At 40.8% G+C, this 27796-nt stretch overlaps 1 protein-coding gene across 2 annotated transcripts in view; it reads left to right on the top strand.

Annotated features, from left to right (window-relative positions):
- GRTP1 (growth hormone regulated TBC protein 1) overlaps positions 1 to 27796 on the top strand; it is a 1073346-nt gene that overhangs the window by 394349 nt on the left and 651201 nt on the right. For both annotated transcript variants that reach the window (XM_044071212.1, XM_044071211.1), the window contains exon 3: positions 1955 to 2113. In XM_044071212.1, coding sequence (XP_043927147.1) covers positions 1955 to 2113 — 159 coding nt within the window. The remainder of the gene's footprint in view (positions 1 to 1954; positions 2114 to 27796) is intronic.

Raw genomic sequence — 27796 nt, 5'->3', positions numbered from 1 at the left:
CATTTGAGTTTATAAATTCTAGGAACCTTTGGGCTAGGGTGTTGGAGCTAGAGTAATGCTCCCAGTCTATGTTTGGTTAGTTGAAGTCGCCCAATATAATGGTGTTTGGAGAGACCTTCATATTTTCCAGTGTTCTCAGGAAGGCCGAGTGGGGTTCCTGAGTTTGGGAGGGTGGTCTGTAGCAGGCTATAAACTGGAAGGCAGTTTTACCCACTGTTAGTTTCACATGGATAGTCTCTGATGCTTCGTGCTGTGCCACCAACCTGGAGGTGTGGGTATCTTTGACAAATATTGATACTCCCCCTCCTTTTGTGGTTTGGTCCAAGTTTTGGGGCCGAAAAACATATGAGGTATAACCTGGTAGTGCTGGGGTGCTCTCGGGAGCCTTGAACCAGGTTTCTGTTACTGCACAGATATCGATGTTCTCCATGCTAAGGAGAGTTTCGAGTGCGTGCATCTTGAGGTTTAGACTTCTGGCATTGAATAGCATTACTCTTAGTTTCTTATCCCTTGTGATACCTATGGAGGTGGGTTTGTCTTTTGAGCCTTGCCTAAAAACGGCACTATGGGAGGTGGCAGGAGCCTTTGCCAACATCCGAAAGCCCAGGGGTGACAGGTGCAAGCCGTCCCTAGCGAAGCATCGTGGCCTGTCGAGCATGTCATCCCAGGCTGATAGGCATTGGATCCCCTTTGAATGACACCAGTACTTAAGCCAATTGTTGAAATTGATCATCTTGTATTCATATTGTGGCATCATTCTTGGTGAGGGTAAGATGCTACTCAAGGTCAGGGTCATACCAGCCTCGGCTACATGCTCAGAGAGCTCCTCTATGTCTCTTTTCATGTAGTCCAGGGAGGTACGTCTCAGGTCATTCACACCAGCATGGACAATGACTGAGTCATATTTGTACTTGCCTTGGAGTGACCTGAGTGCTTGTGTTATGTGGCGGATCCTAGTGCCCGACAGGCAGCTCACCGTGACCTTCTCCTTGTTCAGCCTGGTGAGCGGGACGTCAGTGTGCCTGACGATAGATAGAACAATATAAAATGTCCTTCTTACCACTGTGGAGACATGGTGATCAAAGTTAAGGTTGCTGTTAACCTGGGTGCCCAGAACTTTCACCACTGACTTTGTGCTTAGGGTATTGCTGTTGATGTGGTAGTTTGCAGGAACATCACCCTTGCCGAAGGGGATAATAATGCATTTTTTTGCATTCGGTTTAAGACCATGACTGGCACTGGTTATTTGTGCAAGACCTTCTTGCAGGATGTTGACATTGCTAAGAGCTTCAGTGATTGCTCCCAGTCTGCAGTCATCAGCAAACTTTGTCAGCCACAGTCCTTTAGTTTTAGCCTGTACTTCGGAGAAGTGGATTCCGAAAAGTAGAAGTCCCAGGGCCGATCCCTGTGGAACACCACTGGTTACATGTCTGCTGGACTAGGTGGAGTCTCCTGGTTTGACTGTATGAGCTCCATCAATGAACCAGTTTGCAACCCAGCTGACAATATATGGGTTGATACCCAGCTGGGTGAATTTACCAATGATGCCTGAGTGGGGGATTGTGCCAAAGGCCTTGGCTAAGTCTAGGTAGGCCTTAGGCACAGATTTGCTTTCATCTAGGGCGTTGGTGTCTGTCTCGAAGAAGTCCACCAATTTTTAACAGGCATAATCTCCCCTTGACAAAGCCATACTTGGTGGGGTTGAGCGTTTGGAGATTTCCTATGTCTTTGTTAATAAGGTCCATGATGATTCATTCCATGGCCTTGCAGATAAGGCCACGTTTTTGTCTATATAAACATTTTTAATTAAAACTGAGTAGCAAAATGTTGTGTTTATTAATCTGAAATTGTTCAGTTGCCTTTTATAGTGCTCAGGAGTTAGCCTGAGTTGTAGTATTCATTCATTCACAGTAGTGTATGCATTCTTATTCTTTGTATTTTTTTTAATCCTTAGTGAAAAGATTTGTTCGGAAAGGCATTCCTAATGAACACCGTTCTATGGTTTGGATGTACTTGAGTGGTGCTCAGGCACATATGGAACAGAACCCCGGATACTATCGCAGGCTACTGGAAGGAGAAAAGAATGCTCAGCTGGTAGAGACGATTCATACAGGTAACAGCCTAGCTGTAGGACTAGGGAAAGGCATACAGAACACACAGTGTGATAGATAACACAACCATTAGTAACATATAATAAAAAGGCAAGCTGTGTGTCGGTGTCTGGAATGTCAAATTGGTATCTGATATTGCGGAGAGCAGAGTAGTGAAGCACCTAATAATTGTGGCTAGCTTACTGTATTAAGAGTGGCCTATAAAGATGCTGATTTTGAAATTGTGAAAGTACTCAGAAGTTCAGTCACTAAGAAAAGTAAGCTCAGGAGATACCAGGTGGAGTTTTGTTCATTTATTTATATTTGTTGATCGCTGTAGAGTGCTGTGATTCCACTGAAAAATGTCATACTACTAAGAAACCTGCTTACAGTCCATTTAATAACAAAAAGTAAGCAATGAAAAGTAACGTCACTGACAAGAGTGCAGTTACAATAATGTAATAAGCTATTCATATCAAGATGTTTCTGTTTATAACCGTTCATTTTATTTACAGTTACTGAAAAAATGCTGATGATGGATAACTGCACAGCCTAGGTCTTGCAGTGCTGATTTTAGCATATCTACATTTTACTGTGCATGCACAAGGCATGTGTATGTAAGAGTGCAGTTCTAATTCTGCCACTGTCTATGCAATGTTGAAACATGGTTTAATATTTAGCTTGGCTACAACATAATGAAGTCTAGACCAACCCTTGCAAGCAGACAAGTTTTCAGTAAAAATGGGTGAGTACAAATACAGTGGCAAACCTTCCTTTATCAAGGCATCATGGGAGATATGCAAATTATCCTTGTAAAAAAAAAATAAGTTTCCACACAATGGCTTATGAAGTCGAATGGCACATAGGTCTACAATAATGTCTTTAGGCCAGCAAGAAAGACTCCAGCAGCTACTGATACAATTTGAACCTTATTAGGTGTTGTCCAGCAGTATTGTGAAAAATCTAAATGTGTTCTGAAACATTCAGCAGAACAAGAAGCCTATTATTTGTTTACCTCAAAAGTGGGTACCAGAAAAAGTGTCAACAACAACAGAAAAGCTAATTCCTGTTGTGCATACGTATTGGATCCATCTAGAAAGATTCTGATACAGGGCTCATTTTTTGGTGTAAAGCTTGCTTTTAGTGCACAGAGTTATTTTATGAAAGGATAAATGTTTTTTGGAGGGTGTCTAAATACTGATCACTTGTGCAGGGTAGTTTATGTATAAAGTGATTTGCTCTTATAAACAGTTGAAGTGCAGAATAATTTTGATGTTGAAGCTCCTCAGACTTATAAAGTTCTTTTCATTTAGAAAAGCCGTATCACATTGACTCTTCTTCATTTCATTTTGAATAATGGAAACTTCGTAAGTTTGAGGAACCTTAGCATCAAAATTGAATGGCTAGTTTGGGACTAGAAATAATAAAGCAAGCTGTGTGACATAATACGTGAACCTATTTAACAGGGAAGTCATCAAACAGAATTGAATGCAGAGGAGCGAAGAGCAACATTATTGTAAACCCATGTTAAAAATAAATAAATAAATAATAATAATAGTAAAAAAAAAAAAATATATATATATATATATATATATATATATATAAATAAATAATAAAAATGTGTATATTTATTTATTTATATATATATATATATATATATATATATATATATATCACATAAAATTTGGAAAATAAAAATGCTTTCTTTTGAAATGCTTATTTTCTTGGTGATCTTAAGCATACTTTGGGGGTTAGATGAAGATTATTTTCTGAAAAGTCTTGCTGTAACTGTGGCACAACAGATATCCAGTTGTGAAAAATATTTGCAAACATGAGTACAGCAGGATATTATCATAGTTTTTCATTTCCTTTAATGAATGTTCCCCGAAAGAATCTCTGCTAACTAGAATTTCTCATTTAGTGATGGTGGCATGCATCCTTTTACATTTATTATGTCACTTTCTGAATCTTGAAGAACATATGAGAAATGCACAGTAGTTGGAATGGCATTGGGAGCATTACAGGTGTAAAAAAATCTGTTCACAAATTCTCCCTTGATTTTGTCTTACCAACGTGGATTGTCATGTTGTACCAATTTAAAATCTGAGAATGCTGGAAGTAGGATTTTGCATTTCTTCCCAGCTCATCCACGCTTCTTGCCATGGATTATCTGAAAGATTGGATGCGGTGTTTTCTTTACATTATTCCTTGTAATTTCTTCTTTTTTTCTGTTTACTTGAAATATTTTGGGTTGACAGAGGTAAGCAAAGGTAAGCTAGTAAATTCCATGCACCCACTGACCGTTGTTTCTCTAAGGCACATTTAAGTACAAGATATTGTCGCAGATGTAAATCCGCTATTGCAAAGCTATTTTTTTATATTGTCAGATGCAGCAGCCTCTTACATCTCTTCATTACTACAGCTTGCAAATACTTTGGTCCACCCACAAAATTATACTGCCAATCCACAACAACGTCCTTCCACCAAAACCTAACCAATCAATACCAGCCTCCTGCACCTCCTTATTTCTATAGCTGACAATACCAGTAGTCTGTGTTTCACCATCCAAATATGTTGTCCTTTAAAACACCTCATACCCTAAACTCCACACTCCTCACCATAATGCACTGTCTCACTGCAACCTCCCTCGTACTCATATTATTGACCTACTGTACATCTTACTGTACACAACTCCCTGAATACTTTACTTGTTACCAAAAGACACAATAACCAGTGCATCCATCTGGTTCAATAAGGCCCCCACTTATATAAAAAAAAAAAAATCACTAAACAAACCTCATTAAAGCCAGATGACTCCATACTTCCAAAAAGGTTTAAAGGTTCTATCACCTGTGGTTCCCAAAAACAACTTGCTACTAGCAGGTGACTAATTCACACAAACTCTGGACCCTCTTAGGCACCAAGTTACTCCACAAATAATAAATCAACTCTGCCTGATAACCCAGGTTCCTGCCCGCAACAAATAACTCAAGTCTGTTCCACATAAACCTCAGAAGCATTGTAAACAAAATTCCAGAACTACAGCAATGGATAAAATATCACTTCTCTAACATATTAGCAATAACTGAATCTTGTCTAAAACCTAATATTAATAACAAAGAAATACTCTCCCACCCAGATTTACAATTCTTAGAGCTGCTAGATTAAACAAAAAAGCAAGGAAGGCTAGTAATAATGTACCATAGTAGCATAAACCTACCCTTCTTCCACATTGCCAATGTACTTCTAAGTAAACCTAAAACTAAACTCATACAAAACAGTATGTATTGCAACTCTTCATATCCCACATGTAGACAATATCAGCACATTGGAGGACATCATGCCCTGTCTATCCCACAACATACACAAAGAATTATACTAGGTGATGTTAACATCAACTGGTCAAGTTTCACCTCTGAGATAACCATTTCTAGTATAAAAGTATATACATTTTCTTGAAAAATGCATTCATAGTCAAGTAATGGCACATTTGCAAACGAACTATCTTCTTAAACGCACCCAATATGGTTTCAGACTAAGGCATAACACTATCACATCTCTCCTGGTCTGCACCAACCCTATTAATCCTAGTCAGTGTCAAAGGCCAGCTGGTTTCTGATACATTTCTGGATCTATTCAAGGACTTTGATACCATTTTCCATCTTACATCCGATTACTCCTAGTCCACAAATTAATGTACAAACCAGAAAAAAGCAAAGCCCTACAAGATATACCTACACACCCACTAAACCACTTCAGTCTGAAAAAAAAAATGTTCCTCACTACCTACAAACCACACCTGTCAGCAGTAACCTGCCTCTTTTCCAGCTATGTAGCCCACTCCTGAAATTATATCCCCTTATCCCTTAAACATGCAAGCAACCCATCCAATTTCAAGACCAATCTAACACAATATCTGTCTGACATCTGGCCCTGTTCTTGCACAACCTTCATAACCAATGCATCACCACCTACGTATATAACTATGCCTTTCACACTGTTTACCTTCAAAATGTCGAATACCATAATGTCTAATGTTCATTTGGTTGAAAAATAACATCTAAACCCAAAACATTGAATGATCAAAATGTCTAAAATCATTTAATTGAAAAAGCAATGAGATCACCTCTACTGTTTTGCAGGGGGGCTATGCCACCCTGCACCCCCATAAATATACCAAATACTTAAATATACCAACTCCGATATCGCACTACAGTGCAGAAATGGGCAAATTTGATCATTTTGATATTGTGAGTTTAGACTAATTTTATTTCAACATTTTGATCATTCAGTATAGTGCATTTAACCAATTCATTTTCAACCATTTAGCATTCAACATTTTTGAAGGTAAACCCTTTCACACACTGAATCACTAACACTTCCATATCTTAGCAGGTAGTAATGGCTTGGCATCAGATGTTGCTCTCACTTTAATGATACTATACTATTAATGTATGCTGTTTCTACCTCACCATCCTTGTAGCAGAGACTTTCTGCTATTTATTTTCTCTCTAGTGCCGTTTCATAACATTCTTATGTCTATAATACTAATCGACTTTCTCTCTCCATGTCCTTAATTTCCCCTCCTGTACATTACTCATCCTCATCTCATTCTATTATTTATTTTATTTTACATTTGATGACTGAGAGAGTCCATCTGGACAAGTAGTCCTTTTTCAGCGGAGGCCCAGAGGGAAGAGACATGGAGGAGCTTTCTGATCTTGTAGCCCAGGCGGGTATGACCCTAGCCCTGAGTAGCATCATGCCATCACCCAGAATGATACCACAGTACAAGGACAAAATGATTGACTTCAACAATTGGCTAAGCTTCTGGTGTCATTCTAAGGGGATCCAGTATCTGTCTGCCTGGGATGACATGATCGACAAACCACGATACTTTGCCAGAGATGGCCTGCACCTGTCGCCCTTGGGATTCCGGATACTGGCTAAGGCTCTTGCCACCCCTATAGTGCCTTTTTTTAGGCAAGATTCAAACGACAAATTCACCACTAACAGGTACAAGCAAGCAAAATCTGACTGTAATGCTACTCAGTGCTAGAAGTCTAAACCTCAAAATGCACTCACTCGAGGCACTCCTTAAAATGGAGAACATTGACATCTGTGCAGTGACAGAGACCTGGTTCAAGGGTCCAGAGAGCACCCCTGCATTACCAGGCTATAATTCATACCACACCTTTCGGCCACCTAACTTGGACCGAAGCACTAAAGGCGGAGGCGTGTCCATATTCATTAAGGATATCCACACCTCCAGGCTAGTTGTTCAGCATAATGCATCTGAGATTATCCAAGTGCAACTAACTCTGGGCAAGACCGCAATGCAAATTGTAGCTTGCTACAGATCCCCCACAATGCCCCAGGATTCCCACTCCTCATTTCTTGATACACTGGAAAATATTAGGGTACAACCTAACACCCTAATAATGGGTGATTTCAGCTACCCCACCATTAACTGGGAAAACAACTCCTGTACCAACTCTTGTGCTCAACGTTTTCTGGAATTCATAAATTCCAATGCCTTGGATCAACTTATCCACACCCCCACCAGGGGCAGCAATATCCTACACCTGGTCATTACCAACATGGGCAACCGGTGTTCCACACCAGAGGTCAGTTCCTCGTTGGTCAGATCCGACCACAAGCAAATCACTCTAGATATCCACATCCCAGCCCCCCCCCCCAATTAGGGAAACCACCGCAAAAAATTTCTTCAAAGCCAACTTCACGCTTCTTAAGACAGAAGTGGCAAACTTCACAACACCCATGCTGATGGACAATAGAGATACGACTGCTGAATCCTATACAGTTGCACTTTATAAGCACTTACACGAGTGCATGGATCATGCAATCCCTAACAGAACCAAGATGCTATCCTCCAAAAAAAGGAAGCCAATCTGGTGGTCCCCTGCCATAAACAAACTCTACAACAGAAGAAAGAAACTGTTGCAAAAAAGAGTAAAATCCCATGATTGGAGGAACTCCGTGGTCAGCCTCAGTAAGAAGCTGAGATCCCTCATAAAATCCTCCAAAGCTAGTTACGAAAACAAAATCGCCACTGATTCTAAAGACAACCACAAAGCATTCTATAGCTATGTCAAGAATCTCAATGGCAACACTCAGATCTGCTCCGAGTTACAGCACAATGGCACTAAATATACAGAACCAACTGATATTGCCAACATCCTGGCAGATAGGTTCAGTGCTAACTTTACCCCTCTCTCATCCCCTAAAGGGCCCATCTGTATACCGGAAGAATGTAAAGTACCTGTAATCACGGCTGCACAGGTAAAAAAAAACACTCTCCAAAGCCAAGAACACAGCATCCATGGGACCTGACAACATCCCAGGCTGCGTTCTACCTGAACTACAGAACGAACTGGCACCCCACCTAAGTAGCATGTTCAATCATAGCCTCACCTCAGGCTTTGTACCCACTGAATGGCGCACAGCAACAGTTATCCCACTACACAAAGGGGGAGCCACCACGGACCCTGGGAACTACCGCCCCATTAGCCTGACAAGCCTGGTCTGCAAGGCTATGGAGTGTATCATCATGGAACTTATAAACAGTGACACTGGTAATCTCCAAACTCTGGACCCTACCCAGTTCGGGTTTGTAAATGGCAGATCATGTCTCTTAAACCTGATAGACTTCTTTGAAGTGGTCACCAAAGCTGTAGATGAGGGTAAGGTGGTACACACAGCCTATCTTGATCTCGCCAAGGCTTTCGACGCCATCCCCCACTCTGGAATTATAGACAAACTCACTAAACTAGGTATAAATCCCTATGTCACAAGATGGGTTGCCAACTGGCTCACTGACCGAACCCACACTGTGAAAGTAGCAGACTCTAAATCCAACTTCAGACCAGTGACAAGTGGAGTACCACAGGGTTCAGTCCTAGGTCCTCTCCTATTTGATATCTACTTCTCTGAAGTACAGGCTAACACAGAAGGTCTTTGGCTAACAAAGTTCGCAGATGACTGCAAACTAGGAGCCATAATCAAATCTGCTAATGATGTGGACATCCTACAAAAGGGCCTCACTGAGACAGATGCCTGGTGTCAAAGCCATGGCCTCAAGCTCAATGCCAAAAAGTGCATGGTCATCCCTTTTGGTAAAAACTCTGTACCCATGAACTACCACATAGGTGGTAGTCTACTTAACACCGAAAATTTGATAGAAAGACCTTGGGACACAGGTGGACAGTAGTCTGTCCTTTGATGATCACATCTCCACAATAGTCAGGAAATCCTTCTACGTGACACACCTCATCACAAAAGGTTTCTCATCCAGGAAAAAAGAGGTCATTGTTCCCCTCTACTCATCACTCATTAGACCCATTATAGAGTACAACGCCCCTTTTTGTATGTACCTCACAAGACCTCTACAACAACTGGAAAGGCCACAGAAATACCTCACAAAGAGGATTACTGGCCTCAAACAGATGCCCTACGCAGACTGTCTCAAAAAACTCCAGCTTTACTCTGTCGCATATCGCCTACTCAGAGGCAATCTCTGCCTAACATACAAAACTATGTCAAACCCAGAGCTGTTGGACATGCTCCACGTAAAGAAATCCCAATCCCTCCGAGCTACACGCTCTAGGGACCTAAACCTTGTCACCACAATAAACAGAACATGCTGGAGGGATAGATTCCTATCTCAGAGACTTCCCATACTCTGGAACAAACTACCTATCTATAGCAAACAAAGTTCCTCATTAGCACTCTTCAAGAAAAATCTTGATGATTGGATAGGAGATAGGAAATTCAGCCCGGGGATCACTTCTATGGCTCTGCTTGACAGGGGCACAGGAAAATAATTTTCTTGCGTGGCAAAAGCCAGGGTACCATTTGCCTAGGCTTATGTAGGCCCTAGGGTCAATAACCTAGTACCTACCTATGAACCTATTTAAGTACAGTATTAAAGCAGACCGTAACAGTGTACACATTTATGTACAATTACAATTTTGGAACATAGTGCACAATAAACACATATAAAAATAATTACCAAGGACAAGATGTAAAGATGTACAGTCCACTTGTATTAGCTAAAAAATCATGTGGAGGAGTCCACAATATAACAGTAGTGGAAACAGATCTAGTATAAACTATCAGCTTTGTTTAACATTGCTGTAGTGACTAGATGGACATTATGTGATTTTGGTTCCCTATGTCACCTGTTACCCTGCTGTGGAGCAGGGGCACGACCATTTATTATTCAGATGGGCTTTTAGGGCATTTTTAAACTCAGTTATGGGGTTTTTGTTTGTTAGACTGGTGCGTAGGTTATTTCATACTCTGGCTATATGGGAGGGAGTACAGGGATTCTCCTGCAGAGTTAGTGGCCTTTGAAACTTCTAATAGTTATTTGTTGTTGGAGTGTAAAACTTTTACCTGTATATGGCTTGAGTAATTTATTTAGAGATGGAGTTTTTTCTGGATTATGTAGAATTTTATGGGTTAGGGTTATTTGGTTATACAGTAGGAGATGGGGGAATTCAAGCTATTGTAGTTGTTGTAGGGTTGTGCAGTGATGTGACCTATAGGGTGAATTGGTGGCAAACCTGGCAATTTTGTTGTAGCATGTTTTTAATTTCATGATGTATGTTTTTCGTAGTGAGAAGATATTACTGTGGCCATATTTGCGTTGGAATACTCTATTATTTCTCACCTCCATTTATTAGATGTGTACACAGTATTTTGAATAACTACTCATTTGTTTACTTGAATTATACTATCCATTTCTGCAAAGTGTCTTGCTACTTGCAGTACATATTGTATCCTTGATCACAATTTCTCCTAGTAATATTCTGTAAATATATTTCAATCTGTTGCTGGAGAGGGGGGCCCTTATCCCCATATATGCAAGGTGTACCCCAAATTTGTAATGAGTTTTATCATTTGTGGGGCTTTTCTCCCCTTGTGTTTAATTACTCATTTGATTTTGTTTACATTTTTCTGAATCTGTTGTGGCTATTTGTTCTCCCCGGGTCTCTTGTGAAAACAGCCCATTGGCTCAGTTAGACTTTCCCGGATGTTCATCGTGCATACAGCTGCAGTCATAACAGATGGGTTCTCTGCCGTCAGGCGGGTCCTCGGTCGGCCGAATTCCAAAGTCTAGGTCTGGCGTCGGTTGTAGTTGCTTCTTCCCTGACGTCAGTGCGACAGGGGTATAAAAGAACCAGCCGACGCCATTTTCTTCTGTCTTTCTTGCTGCGCGGTGCCCGAAGCAGAAGCAGTTCGCAAGTGCCGGTCGGCCAGCTCCTGAGATTACAAATATCTGCAACCGAAGTCTTTAAAGCTAAGTACCCCGTTGGGGAAACTTTTCTTGCCTCAGACCGATGTCAGACAAAGTTAATAATTGCATTTCATGTGGGAAGCAAATACCGCATAAGGATTTTCATTCCCTCTGCATTCCTTGCTTAGGCCCAGACCACGACGTCTCGGCCTGTCGTTTTTGAGCTACATTCAACAAACGCACCATTAAGCATCTGGCAGAGTTCGCCCAGCACTTTTTTGGCAAAAAATTTAACTACATAATGTCGTTGGATACTCCGACTCCAGTTTTGACTAAAAAACGCAAAGATAAGGACCGACACACGAGGTCTGCGGCCTCTACCGACACCACGCCAAAGCCGACTACAGGTGGTCCGGTTCTCAGCGAGGTGCCTACGCAGCCCCTGACTACCGACGACACTTCACTGGCGGTGTCTTCTGTACCCGAGGTCGCAGGCTCTTCGGCCCACACCCTGACTACAGATACCGAAGCCACTCTTGGCAGTGAAACTCAGAGTTTAGACAGGTCTGCCTCCTCTCAAGGTGTCTTCAGGCCTTCCTCTTCTTTTTCCATCAAGGCTTTCACTAAGTCTCAGACAGCCATGCATTCTAAAAAACAAACCCCACAGGGCCCTTCTCAAGGCCCCATGCCTAAAAAGCAGATGCTCAAAATGGCTGAGGACTTAATTACTCTTATCAGGGGTTCCCAACCCCCCCCTCGGAAAAAAGGCCCAGAGTGGAGGAAGAATCCCCCTCCTCGGACCAGGCCTCCATTATTTCAGAACATTCTGATGACCAAGAACTTTCATACTCCCCTTTTGAAGATTCTGATGCAGAGGAGTCCATTCCTTCTGTCTCTCCCCTGAGGATTACTCTTTTGGGGAAACCTTGCATACCTTGAGGGAACACTTCCATTGGGAAGGCCAAGAGTACTCAGACTCCAAGAAAAGGCTTAGGGATTTTCTCTTGCTAATCAGCCCAGGCCTCTGGCTATACCTCCTGTCTTAGATATCCTTGATGATGTGTATTCGGAGTCATACCTCAACCCAGATTCTTTGCCTCCAGCTCCAGTCAAGCTTGACAGGTATTACCGGGTTCCTGACTCACACCAATTCCTATACAAAAGCCATGCGGCTGACCCAAAAACTATCTCACAGGGCCCCAAGGGAATTAAGGCCTCCACTGCTAAAAATCCATTACCTTCAGAGAGGGATTCCAGAGCTTTAGAAAAGTGGGGGGAAAAGGTATATACCTCGGCCACCTTATCCATGAGGGCATTAAACTGCCAGTTCCATATGTTAAAGTACCAACAGTTTCTGTTCTCACAGTTGAGAAGCAAAATGTCGCAACCTGAACAACCAGACTTGAAGGAGTTGCAGGATTTGATACATAGTGCAGAGCAAGTAGGTAAACATACCTTGCAATGTGGTTTTGATGCTTTAGAAGCCTCATGTAGAGCTGCTGTTACAGGATCAGTCATACGTAGACATGCTTGGCTTAAAGAGCAAACCTTACCAGATCATGTCAAAGCTAAATTACTGGATACATCTCTGCAAAAAGATGTATTGTTTGGTGTTAAAGCTGAGGAGGTATTAAAGAAAATGGAGGAAAAGGCAAAATCAATGCAAACAGTGAAAGATTTCCTACAGGTACAACCTCCACGTTTCAGTAGAAATTGGCCTTCAAAAAATTGGTCCTTTCCAGCCACGGACAGACCCCAAAGAGGTAGATACAGGCGCCCAAGGGGTAGAGGGCAATCTCAAGGATCGTTTAGAGGCAGACAATGGCAAGCACCTACCCAAAGAGGTAGTGAGGATAGTTCACAGACATTCAGAAAGCAGAACCAATGACTTTCCACTTTGCATGCCAAGCAAGGCTCAAATGGCAGCACCTTTAGGCGGGAAACTGGCACTATTTTCAGAAAATTGGCATATTGTCACAAAAGACAAATGGATCCTGGACATTATAGACAGAGGCTATAGATTCCACTTTCACACCCTTCCAAAAATGAGAGGCATGCCAAACCTGCCACACAATCAAAGGGCAGAGGCACAAAAACAAATTTCAGATCTCATGGACATGAAAGCTATTCAAGAGGTACCTGCACAAGAACAGAGTCAAGGTTTTTATTCCAGACTATTCCTGGTACCAAGGAAGGGCAAAGATTGGAGACCTATTTTGGACCTATCCATCCTAAACACTTTTTTTTACTCGTGCCAAAATTCAAGATGCTCGCGTTACAGCAGCTTCTTCCCATGCTGGGCAAGGAGTCTTGGCTGGTAACATTGGACCTCAAGGAGGCATACCTGCATGTCCCAATCAGACAAGTTTGCAGAAGATACCTCAGATTTCTTGCAGGTTCAAAACATTATCAATTCTCTGCATTGCCCTTTGGCTTATCTACTGCGCCCAGAGTGTTCACGAAATGCCTGGCATCAGTAATTGCCTACTGCAGACTGCAAGGGATACAAATATACCCATATCTGGACGACTGCCTGATCCAAGCGGACAGCAAGCACATACTTCTGAAACATCTGGCTTTTGTAATAAAGTTGTTGAATTCCCTGGGATACACAGTCAACAAAAAGAAATCAAGGCTACTACCATCTCAAACAATAATTTTCCTGGGTGCCAACTTGGATACAAATACCCAGATGGCCTACCTCACGCCAGAGAAGCAAGGGCAACTAACTCAATACTTCAGAAAAATGGCAACTTTCACCAGACTGACTGCAAGGAAAATCCTGCAGGCTCTGGGATTCATGGCATCTTGCATCCTACTAATCCCATGTGCAAAGCTGCATATGAGGAAACTTCAATGGTACCTGAAAAACCTATGGTCTCAGCACAGCCACAGCTTGGAAACAATAATACCACTAATTCCATGTCTTCAAAAGGAATTTCTGTGGTGGGCTCAAGCATGCCAAAGAAACACAGGTCTCCCATTCTGCAAGCCTCAAGCAAGTCAAATCATCTCAACAGACGCCTCGGATTACGCCTGGGGGGCGCACATGACAAATTGGTGCATTCAGGGCAGATGGTCCCAAAAGGAAAAGCACCTACACATCAATCAAAAGGAAATGCTAGCAGTAATAAATGCTATTATAGCTTTCAAAGACCTGCTGCTTCCAGGCCAGCTATTGATAAGGACAGACAACACCACAGTGATGTGGTACATAAACAAACAGGGAGGAACCCATTCATACCCCCTATGCAGGCTAGTCATGTCTCTTTGGAACATGGCTCTAGAATTGCAAATCGAGCTTCAAGCACAGTTCCTGCCAGGCAAGGAAAACACGCTGGCAGACAACCTAAGCAGAAATATGACAGATCCACATGAATGGAAGTTGCATCCTCAAGTTTTTTCAAAGATAATTCAAGCATGGGGAAGGCCAGACATAGATCTCTTTGCCTCCCACAGAAATCACCAATTGGCAAAATTCTGCCCAAGGACCTTTCATCCACAGGCCTGGAAAGTGGACGCACTTTCTTTCAGTTGGACAACAATGACAGTTTATGCCTTTCCACCTCTTCCTCTGCTGCCCAAAGTTCTATTAAAAACCAGAGCAGACAGACCACAGATGATTCTCATCGCTCCAGACTGGCCAAGGCAACACTGGTACCTACTCCTGAGGAGCCTGACGCATTCCCCACCATGGATCCTGCCTCTAATGCCTCTTCTACTGACTCAGCACAACTTCAAAACTCTTCACAGTCAGCTGAAAACACTCAATCTAGCCGCATGGAAGATTCCTTAAAATCACAACACACCCTACTCTCCAAGGAGAGGTACAGGATGTCATTTTGGAGGCCAGAAGACCTTCTACTAGAAAAGCCTACTCTGCCAAATGGAAACGGTTTTGTGCTTGGAATGAGAAAAAGGGCCAGAACCCTGGAATATTGAATTTACCTCAAATATTACAGTACCTAGCTGAGATGATAAGCAGTGGACTTTCATTCTCTTCCATCAAAATCCATGCCTCAGCCATTTCTGCAGAATACAACACTGATCCTCCTTTATTCTCTCACCCCCTTTTAAGACAGTTCCTCAGAGGGGCTAAGAATATTAAACCCCCAAGGAAACAACCAGTGCCTGCTTGGGATCTCAATTTCATTCTAGAGAAACTGACTTTGCCTCCTTTCGAGCCAGCTGCCTCATCAGAACTACAATATTTGTCCTGGAAAACAGCCTTCCTGCTGGCTATCACCTCAGCTCGCAGGGTTTCTGAACTACAAGCCCTCATGACTGTACAACCTTTCATCATTTGCCATCAGGACAGAGTTTCCTTACGAACCAACCCTTCCTTTATGCCAAAGGTAGTATCCAGGGTAGCCTTGAATCAGGCTATCCACTTACCTACCTTTTACCACAATCCTCAAAACAAATGGGAGAGGCTACTACATTCTTTGGACATTCACAGGCAACTACGTTATTATTTGGACAGAACAAAGCCTTTCAGAAAATCAGACCAACTCTTTGTGTCCTATGCTACAGGGGCTCAAGGGAAGCCTATTTCCAAACAGACCATCTCAAAATGGATAGCCCACGGCATACGCTTTTGTTACTCTCTTCATGGTAAAACTGTACCTACAGGCATAAGGTCTCACTCCACTAGGGCCACAGCTACCTCTGCAGCTTTCCTCAGGAGGGTTCTTACCAAAGATATTTTGGAAGCTGCCACTTGGAGTTCTGTGCATACTTTCTCCAAGCACTATCACCTGCCTTTATACTCCAAATCTAGAGCAGGGTTTGCCACTGCAGTTTTGCAGGGCATCCTGGCTCCTCCTAGTTCCACCTAGTGCCTACCACCCTTATTTTAGCTTTGGGATTCTACCCATCTGTTATGACTGCAGCTGTATGCACGATGAACATAGTACAGTTTTGTATCTACCATAAATGTAGATGTTCGAGTGCTAATACAGCTGCAGTCCAAGTTTCCCTCCCTCCTTCCCCTCTGGAACAGGCCTAATGGCGAACACCTCCTCATACAACCTGATTGGGGTATTCTTTTATGGTGTATTTGCTTGCAACTACTGTTTTTTGATTATACTGCATTGCATTATTGCATAAATTTATGTATTGCCTTCCTTCTGGGGGCACCTGACATCTGGGGCAAGAAAAACTGAAGAAAATGGCGTCAGCTGGTTCTTTTATACCCCTGTCGCACTGACATCAGGGAAGAAGCGACTACAACTGACGCCGGACCTAGACTTTGGAATTCGGCCGACCGAGGACCCGCCTGATGGCAGAGAACCCATTAGTTATGACTGCAGCTGTATTAGCACTTGAACATCTACATTTATGGTAGGTACAAAACTGTACTTTACCTAAGGACAAATAAAATAAATCAAAGAAATTGGAAGATCCAGTAAAAAGTAAATAACATTCTCTACTCAAGAGCTCTTGTAAATGGGTTCATGATTAATCATTAGCTGTGGGTTATGGTAAGTTCTGATCCATGGACACCAGTTACTTTGAGGTTTAATGCTGTTGTGGATGTGGATGAAGTCTGCTAGATTGTTTGTATCAGCAATATTTTGTTTAGTGTTTTTATAAGAAACAGAAGACTGCATAATTTGTTCCTCTGTACGAAGCACATGAGTTACTTAATGCATAGTTTCTAATAATGGAGTGAGGTGTATATTTGTATGTTGTGTAGCTCTTGCATTCCTATTTAATTGGGATATGGTAGTTTAGCACGGCTCTTTTTTGGAGGCTTATATTCCCATAAAAATTTGTATAAGCTTTTGTAGTTTATCTAACTGTTAGGAAAAGCATAAATGAGGAAGATGTGCAAGTTGAACGTTATTTTGGAGTGTTATTTTTTTACTACTGAGAAGTTTTTCCATCTAGCTATATTGTAGCTATACTGTGGCTAAAGTATTTAAAGACAGGTTGGAGAGGTGATGTTCAGTATAGTTTTCTCTTGTAAGACTAATTGTAATCGGAGAAACCTTAACAAATCGGTTAGTGTTGCTGGTTAAAAAGGATTGTCGTACATCCTATGATTGCATACTGCAATTTAAAGGAACAGCTATGGATTTATTTTAGATCTAGTCATGAAGTTTTTTAATTGTAGCTAATACAACAGGGAGGATTGGTTGATTCATAATCCAAAGGATACAGTCACCCATATTAACCGGATATTGTGCTTTCTCTCGCTTTGTCTGGAATAGAGACAGCACATTTAAAGAGGGGTTACCTTATGTAGGAAACTACAGTTTTCACAGCCAAGATAATAAGCTAGGGAGAGAAGGCACCCATTTTATGCTCCTCTAAGTAGATACTAAACTGCCAGTAGGCTTTCAACAAATATTGTAGACTTTTTAAAAAGCTATCATTAAGAACTCCCAGTGAAGCAACTTGAGTTCTTTTTGAAAATCTAACTCAGATTGGATTTGAGACAGTTTCATAATCTCTTACCATTGGAGTACTAAACGCCCTAACCATGTGTTTTAAAGATTTATTCTGTCAAGAATCTACCTGTTATGAGAAATGGCGTGACAATCTGTTTTCAGGTTTAGCCAGTATTGTATTCTTCGCATGTCCTAATTTTTTTTCCATTTTGTTGGGTCTGTATTATAAATATGTGACATGAGGAACAGAATAGCTGTTGCCTTTCTAGTAGAGGGATTTAATTTACCTTGGTCTCTCAGCACTGAGTGGTAAACACAGTGCTACAGTATGGCTTTAACTGTAGGGTCTGCAAAATTCAGAGGTAATCCTGTCACTGCCAGGGCTTTGCTAACATAGGCATGGCACATCCCCCAGGGATCGTGAGCCATTGTATTCTGTGGTGTTGCTTTTTGAAGAGTTGTGGGTACTCCCTTCCTTCCTTGAAAGAGTTTTATGAATGGCTACAGGGTGTTAGGATGAATATAATGAAGCATTACATTCTGTCATATATAGTATTGTTGTTGTAATGTTTGGCACACACTTTGTGTATATTGGACAAGAGATGTAGTGTTATATTTTTAATTTATTAGATATTTTGAAGATGTAATAGCAATTACTCATTTGAAGGTGTGTGTGTGTGTTTCTTCTTTGCCATGCAATCTAACATGTTTAATAGTTTTATGTTCTTGTTTATCTTCCCAAATTTGCCAAAGGAATTCTACATTTTATGCCCAGGTTTTACATTTATCTGTGTGTGCAATTTCCTTTTCTTCTCTAGCTTTGATTGAGTTTGGTCTATTAATCTTGTTGTGGGTCGTGTAGAGGATTTTAAATAGTGCCTGGAATTTCACTTTGAAACTTTTCCATCCGTCATCTACATTTTTCTAATCGTGAAATAGTTTGTTAGTTTCTAACAAAATTCTGGAGGGAGTGAGAATGGAGGGTGAACGTGTAAGACTCCCAAGTATGTAACAAAGTCTAGAAGGTTTAGAGTGTTTGCAAGAAGTATTTGTATAGGTATGTTTGTAACCCAAGCAGACTTCAGAGAACTTTTCCATTGGGTAGATGAATACTGGAGGTAGGATGGAAAAGAGAAGGTTAATTGGGAATATGTTTTTGGAAATGTAATGAGTTGGCAGAATTTAAAAATTCCCTAGAGAGTACTTTGTCAGAAAAGGGTGGAGGGAGCAAATTTTTATAACTAATGAAATTATTTTTTGAACTATGAAATAGAAACTGAATTGCCTTGACATAATAAAGCCTAAGTTTAATGCTTTTTGCTGCCAAAGAAAAAAAATAAATTACTAGAAGATGTAAATCAGAATTTAAACTAACTATAACTAAAATCTTAAATCTTGTGAAGTAGATAAATTAATTGGAGGTGGAATTTTTTGAAAAAGGGAAGGAGCAAACTGTATAGAAATAGAATTTGTGGGAAAAATACATGCAGAATAATGTCAGTAGGAGGGGGTGAAATTTCAAGGCAGGCAGGACTTGAGCAATTTACGTAGCAGAGTGAATGAAAATTGTTTAAGAAAACATGTACAACCTAAAAAAAGAACGTTTGCAGTGGTTTGTTTTCTATTAATGTATGTGTACTTATGTTCCCTATGTTGTGACTAAGTATATCGGAAATTAATACAGCTGTTTATGAACTAGGATTTTCTGTAGCAATGGGTCAATGGCACTGTAAGGGAATAGGAGTGCTCGTACATTCTTATCTGTGAATGATATAAGGAGGTGGTCACTTTCTCAGTGTATGATGCATTGAAGACTTCTTAGAATCTTCTGGGTAGTAAGGCCTTCCCACAGTTCTCCTTTGAGGCTATATACAAATAACCTGTTGGCCTGTTATGCATTATCCTCCACATGTGTTCAGAATTCCATTTGTTTGCCTAGATATAGTTAGCTGTTCAGGTGTTGGGATGTTCTTTTTTCCCAGGAGCAGATTGTTAAGTTTGGGTCTAAAAACATATTATATTAAAGCTTCCCCAATGAGGATGTATATTCCCCGTGTGTATCACATCGTTACAGCTGTTCAGACTGCTATAAAAGTTGTTTTAGTATCCCGATTTAATCCAAAAACAAATTCCCAGTGTTATGACAACACTCTAGTTATTATCTTTCCTGGCTCCCAGTTATAATTTTGAGACCTGTAACTGAGCACTAGAATTATGGGAGGAAAAACAGCATAACTGAATCAGAACAGCAAATGTGGACAGTCATTGTTTGGATTTAAGGTTATTTTTTGGAAGGGGGAACAAGAACCGTGCACTCAGTCCCCACACATCTTCTACATACATGTTTACTAATTTCAATATTTCCACACTTTGGAGGAAAGGAACTACTCTGAGACGAAGACACAAGACAGGTCCCCATTTTCACTTAGTCATACTTGCTTTTCTGCGACCTGTACTTGTGAGTCTCAGACTTTTAAACTGTTACCATCTTACTGGCAGTGCATTTCCCTGCTTCATTTTGTGCTTTCACAATTATCTATTGATTTAGTGTATTGGGATTCAGAATTGTTTTGCATCCTTTAGAGGATTTGGCAGTGTTAGATACACCCTGCCTATTTCATACCTTTTGTAAAGTTTAAAAGATTCTGTCACTTGAACCTTAAACCTAGTTAGGACTTCTGCAGTATATTTACCTTAATAGGAAACACCAGTCCTTTATCATTGCATTTGGATGAGTAGTTGACATGCATAACGTGTTGTTTATTCCTACTTTCTCATCATTATTATCAGTGTGTAGGGTAGCCGGGTGGAGGAGGGGTAAAGATCTCCTAGCGGAGGAAAAAAAGCCAATAGTTGTTACTCCTGAAGAGCAGCTGGTTGCTGCACCTGAGGTCCTGTGCCAAGTTCTCAGTTAAAATCACTCGACTGGGAGGGTCATCCTTTAAAAAGGCTTCGGGGGGGGAGGTAACCAGTGCCAAGGTTCTGTGAATGGCCTTTGGAAAAGCCTGTGGTTGTAGCCTTTAAAAAGGCTGTGGTCAATGGCCTTTAAAGTGGCAAATTGGTGAATAGCCTTTACAAAGGCCCTTTGAGTAAAAGCCTTTAGCAAGGCTGTGGGGTCCTTTGACAAGCTCCGAATATAGCCTATATCAATGTTACATAGCCACCAAATGGGCTGCCTTAAACGATCCTTCTGTGCAGTTCCCAGTCAAGGCTTATAGTTGTAAGCCTTTAAAAAAGCCTGTTATGGAAAGCCTTAAAAAGGCTATTGTGAGCAGCCTTTAAAAAGGCTAAAGAGACCCTTGGTTACAGCCTAAAGAAAGACACGATCCTTTGTGTAGCCTTGCAAAGGCTTAAATTCTAGCCAAAGCTCAGAAACCATTTGTTAGCCAACACAAAAAACAAAAACACACACAATTGCAGTTGTGAACAAAAAAACACACTCTGGCACCGATCTTCAAGAGTTTATGATGAGTAGATGCAGAACTCTTTAGTCGTCACTACCTGTAGTAGATTAATTAGGTATTTACTAGAACAATATGTCCATAAACAACTCATCCATCACCTTCTAAACCACAACATCCTCTCATCTACCGAGCATGTTTTCCATCCAGGGCATAGCACTTTAACTGCCTTGATCTCCTTTTTGGATATCATTAACAAAGCCTGTGACTGTGGCCATACAGTCTCAGCTCTCTTTTTGGATCTATCAAAAGCTTTTGATACTATATCTCATTCCATTCTCCTTTCTCAACTCTCTTCTTTAGGGTTATCTTTTCAGTCTCTTAACTGATTTAAAAGCTGTCTCACAGATAGCCAGCATGCTGTTAAATGGCAAAACTCTCTCTGTTCTTACCTACATAACCCTGCAGGCATCCCACAAGGCTCAATTTTAGGACCTCTTCTATTTAATATATTTATAATTAATCTGCACCAAACTATTCCAAATGCCTCCCTAGTACAATATGCAGATGATTGCCTATCATTTGTTCTGCACCCTATCCTTCATCTCTTCAACAATTGACACAAACAGCATTCAGTATAGTCGAATCTTGGCTCCACAAAATCGTCTATCTCAAAACCCCCCAAAAAACAAGCTTATGTTTTTACCCCCAAAAGAAACACAGTATTTAACTAAGACATTTTCATCATTCTGTCACTAAACTCCATTAAAACTGAACTTGTTACTAGCACCAAATTATTAGGAGTCATAATAGTCGAAACCCTTAAGTTCGACCGACACATCCAATCCAACATTAATAAAACCCATAAAAAACGAAGGCTTCTGTACAGACACAACAAGTTTCCTTACCATCTAAACAAGCTTTAACCCTCTCCTACCTTCACTAACCTGTGGTATATCCTTGTTAATTAATCTACAGTCTTCCCTAAAACTCAAACTAGAATCTTGTATAACAAGATTGCCAAATTTGCCACAGGCAGTCATCACTCCTCCCATCACTGTAACTCATTAAGAAAACAACAATGGCTAGAATTCCCCCACTACCTATTACTCTTGCAACTAACCACTTCACACAAGCTTATCTACAAAACCGCAAGCTTGCCCTACCCACAGCTCCCTACTTGTCCCCTACTCCCCTATCAGGCCTCTATGTTCAGAACACCAACACTTTAATACAAGTCCGTAAATCAAACCTTCCAGCAGGTAAACTACTTTACTCTTGAACCATGGCCAGATCCTGGAATAACCTCCCTTGCTTTATTTGCAGTGAACAACATCCCTCCAACTTCAATTCTGCCTTACACAATCATCTCCTCTCCAACTGGATGTGTAACCGTACAAAGCCACATACTGCCACCACAAAGCCATTACCTGACCCCCCCCCCCAGTCTCAGCTGCCTGCCGTTACAGTATTAGTCTCGCTCATTACCTTGCATCATCTCTACCTTCTTGAACCAACTATATCTCTATTCTATAGCTTCACCTGAAGTTGCCTAACTTCCATCTCTTGTTCTTCAACTTCACCAGAACTTGCCTAAATTAATTTTTTTTCTCTTCACGCTTCTACTGACTAAAAAGCATCTGCACTGATTCCTTCTGCTACCTCCTAACACTTCTTTGCAACTTTCTCCTAACTGAATTTCCACTGGAACTTGTAATTCTGTAATACTGATTTGTAATATATTCTCATTTAGTTTGTTTGTGTTCGAGCCAGTAACACTGGACTCCACTACGTATAATAGAACCTGCTCATGCAAATTGTTCTATTATTGTTCTGCATTCTTGCCTATTATGATGTACTTCATTGCAATTACTGTATTCTTATTGTTTTTAATACTGTATTTTTTTCTTGGAATTTATTCTTTTTGTATTGCCTCACTACAACTATTGTATTTTAATAATGTATTTTGTTTTGGTCTTGGAGCTTTTCTCCCCGGGCCTCACTCAAAATGGACTCACTGTTGCCCAGTGGACTTTTCACAGTAAACAAATGTCAATAAATAAAATAAATAAATGTTTATATTGCAGATGTGGAGAAGATTGCATTGTTTTACATTATATTGCTTGATCATAGGAGATGATTAGCTTATTCGGTCTGCCCCATAAAAACATTTAACGTTGTACTTCCCATCCACAATCACCATTTTTCTTACCTTTTCTCCACCTGTCCCATGTTCTCCTAAATGCTTCTTGGAGGGGGCTCTGTGCTACCCATTGTGGTATTCCATTTCATGGGTCCACAGACTTCTCCTTGAAGGAGTGCTTTTACAGATCCAGGGAGAATTTGGTGACTGCAGTCTGCTGCTTGAACCCCCCCCCCCCCATTTATTCAGGTTGACTCTTTCACGTCTCCTCAGCTTATTGTTAGATTAAATCCATATCTGTTTGTATGAGGTGGGGTGGGAGTGTAGGGGTCCTGATGACTAATAGGCCCACCTTGTGTCATATTTTAAATTTTGAAGAACCTTTAATATATAAGTTAATATTGTGTATTACAGTGAGGGAGGGATGTGAAGAGGGTAATTTTTGCTGCAATTGATTTTTTGTTTCCATGTATGATGACCATTGAGATTTCCCCCATCAGGCATATACCCTATTTTTCCCCTACATGGGAGTTCCTCTTGGTCTCATGACGAGCTGTCTAGTGTTGGTGGTGGTGGGGAGGGGTTATCTTATCATCCAGTCAGCCATGGGGCTGATTTATGTCCCAGCTGTCCAAAGACCATCAGACTCCATTGCAGCCGAATTGCCCACCAAATGGCTTGTCAGTACTGCCCCACAAACCATCCTGAATGGCAGCTTGTAGGTCCACAGAAGCCCTATATCACAGCCAACCCCCACCCAGAAGCCTCAAGACTGACTGGCTTACAACTGCTCATACTGCTACCATTCCTGTACTCTGCTGATTGGTCCCCAGTAAATCCCTCATTAATTCAAACAGTTGTGTAGTTCTGTTACACTCTGCTGATTCGTCCCCAGTGAATCCCTCATTAATTCGAACAGTTGTGTAGTTCTGTTACACTCTGCTGATTGGTCCCCAGTTAATCACTCATTAATTTGAACAGTTGTGTAGTTCTATTATGCTCTAATCCCTGCTTTCCAGAAGTCAGCACTGAATCAGTGTGGGGTAGCCATGCCTTTTTCCCGAAATGTGAACGTTGCTGCCACTGCCTTGAGATGCCATGGTAAGTAGCCAATAGCAAGCCTTGTCTTGATGGAATGAATGCCAGACTGGGAATCACCCTTTCCAAGTAGGTGAGCCAGCAAGGCTGCACATTCCTACCATCCTCTCACTCGTTCTACTTCCCCAGCCGCTACTCAAACATGGTTAATCTGGGCTGTACTCAAAGCTTTGTGCTACAGAGCCAGGGACAATCAGCTAAATAATGATCTATGAATTCTGTCCAGCAGTTTTATTTTGTGAAGGAATGGATTCAGAACTTTGATTCTGTATTATAGTTTTCTGTCTATGTACCTGTCAGCCGTTACAGCAATCCTTTAAGAATGTTTACAGTTTTAGTAGTGTGTGTGTGTGTGTGTGTGTGTGTGTGTGTGTGTGTGTGTGTGTGTGTGTGTGTGTGTGTGTGTGTGTGTGTGTGTGTGTGTGTGTGTGTGTGTGCAGCCTATCTAATTTTATTTTATAGTTTTTCATATTATTGCATAAGCATCATGCCTTGTGCTGTTGTTTAAACAAAGGGAATTTGCTGTTTATTTAATTGCCTCAGTTTCTCGATCACTCCAGGCTGTTGATTTTATGCTTTTGTCATATAGTACAACTCTTCAGCCAGGGTCATGTTATTAATTATAACCTGAAGTAAGAAAATGTAGCTGTCAAAGATGGAATTGAGCTGTCATGCTTTGTAAGAAATACATAAATAAATAAACAAAATAATGAATAATAATTACATAGATGTTGTTTTATTAAAGAAAAGGTTGCAAAGTTCAAGGTGTAATTGGTGTACATTATTTTAATAGGATTTTGGACATTCAGATGTTTGCTTTTGACGCGAGTTTGTCATTTGTTTGAGTAGCGAGTGCTAATGTGTTGAAGTAAATTTAATGAAATTCACTACTTGCTCCATTAGAGTATTCCTTTACCCCACTGTTGTGTGACTGTGGGGTGAAAGTGAGTGAGTGTGTGTGTGTGTGTGTGTGTGTGTGTGTGTGTGTGTGTGTGTGTGTGTGTGTGTGTGTGTGTGTGTGTGTATATAGAAGCTCGAAATACTGAAATGTCGAAATTCCGTATTTCAAGCCCATAAAATGGAATCCTGAAAAGAGCGAAAGCTCAGAAGCGCGAAATTCAAAACCTTGAATACCGGAGGTTTTGAATTTCGTGCTTCTGAGGTTCCAATGTGGTTACTGATTCAGGTAAGTGTGTGCATGCGTTAAGGGTTCTGTGTAGTGGCTATGGTGTGTGTTAGTGTGTTTTGTTCCTGTGATGTGTGTGTGCCAGCAGAATGTAGCTTGTGTGGTGGTGGTGTGTATGTGTTTGTGTGTAGTGCGACCTCTGAGTTAGAATATATAAGTAAGAGGGGGTGTGGGAGGGGTGCAGCCCCTCACATGGGGGGTGCAGGGGGGGGCTTGCCCCCCTGCTATTAAGTAGTAGAGAGCTTGTGTTTGTGTGTGGGCAGGATGGTGTGTGTGTGTGTGCATTAGAAGCTTGAAATTCAAAATCTCTGGTGTGTGAGATTTTGAATTTCGCGGTTTTAAATATTCGACTTTACAGCTTCGAAATACTGAATTTCGTCATTTCAGTTTTTCGAGGATATAAAGTGAATCCATATATATGTATTTATATTTATATATATATATATATATCTATATCTATATCTATCTATCTATATATATATATATATATATATATATATATATATATATGTATAGACATATATGGGGTTCCTCCAACATGGGGATGTAGGAAGGGGAAAAAAAACTAGGTTGAGGTTTGCTGAATGTGATTTCAGTGAGTTATTTTCATGTTTTCAGACATCCCCAAAAATTCCTGTAGAAGATTATCATTTCCTGCTGACATAGTGGTGACCTGCTTCATGCATGGTGATAGTAAAAGTAGTTATGCAAGTTCTAGTGTTCACGTGCAGCCCATGATGCCATGAATTTAATTGGATAGAGTTGGGCATTTCGGTTGTTTTGCGAAGCATGTTTGCTGTGATAACAGTCGTAGTCTGTATGCCTTATATAAGAAAACTCCATAACAGTCCTGTGATTGCCTGCAGTGGGGCAGATTATTGCCATCATAATTTCAAAAGTCCGGATAGATGATATAGATAATTTCAATTCAGCTAATCATGTAGCTGAGAATTAATAGCCTAGGGCATTGCATCTTTTATTTATTTTATATTTGTTGTCCGGGTTTATCTGACTGGGCTACAAATGCCCATTTTCAGCGGAGGCCCGAGGAGAAAAGCTCATAGAAATACATTCATCAGTACCACAGATTACTACATTACAGTGCCACACAGTACCACAGATTACTACATTACAGTGCCACACATTACATTCATCAGTACCACACATTATTGCATTACAGTTTCATACATTAAACTGTGGCAAGTGAAATACATTCATCAGAGGGATACATTCATAATTACATATTATATACATAATAGTGCAATAGTTACATAGCTGAAATATTTTACTAGTTATGTTTGTACAGTGATGTACCAAGAGGAGAAGATAAAGTAGTAGGTTTGTTTACTGAAGGGAAGGAAGAGAGAAGAGAAGTAGAAAGTTATAGGGGAGTGTTTACGGGGGATAACTACATTGGCAAGTCTATTTTTCATGAAGGTATTTTTTTTGTAGCGATTTTGAATTGATTGGGATGTTCAAGGGATCTTGTATCTAGTGGTAGGCTATTCCAGGCCTTGGAAGGGTTAAAGCTATAGACTAGGTGACCCATTTTGGTCCTTGGTTTGTAGATTTTTAGTAGGCCTTGTTCAGAACTGCGGAGTAATCTAGTGGGTAGGTAATGAGAGATTAGAGATGAGATAGTTGGACAGAAAGAGGGTTTGTAGAGAATGGAATGAATAATCAGAAACTGATTATACCGAAGCAGGTTAGGTAATTTTAGCCAATTTAGTTCTTTTAGTGAGAGACAGTGATGGGATTTGTAAGAATTTTGGGCAGCAAATTTGGCAATCCTGTTATAAGTTGTTTCAAACTTGCTTAGTAGTCCATTGTTGAGGCTGGTGAGAATTTGGGAGCTATAAAGTAAAGTGGGTAAGAGGTAGGCATTTGCAAGAGTTAGTTTTGCTGTTTTGGTAAGATATTTTTTGTTTCTATAGAGGAGACCTAGCTTGAGATGTGTTTTCTGGATACAATTCTTGACGTGTAAATCAAAGGTTAGTCTATCATCAATAGTAACACCTAATAGTTTTGTACTGGTGTCCACCTGTATTTGAGTATTATTTTGTGACAGTATGGTTAAGATTTTTAGGGAGAAAGAGTAGTAATTTGGTTTTCTTTGGATTAAGGATAAGCTGGTTTTCAGATGGCCAGTTTTCTACAGAGTTAAGAGGACTGTGTGTCTGATTTTAGTTGAGTTGGTGATTCAGCAATAGTGATAAGTGTA

Source organism: Protopterus annectens, chromosome 5.part0, assembly GCF_019279795.1.
Source record: "Protopterus annectens isolate FY-2018-M chromosome 5.part0, PAN1.0, whole genome shotgun sequence".
NCBI classification, from domain to species: Eukaryota; Metazoa; Chordata; order Ceratodontiformes; family Protopteridae; genus Protopterus; species Protopterus annectens.
This window is presented reverse-complemented; position numbering and strand designations above follow the sequence as displayed.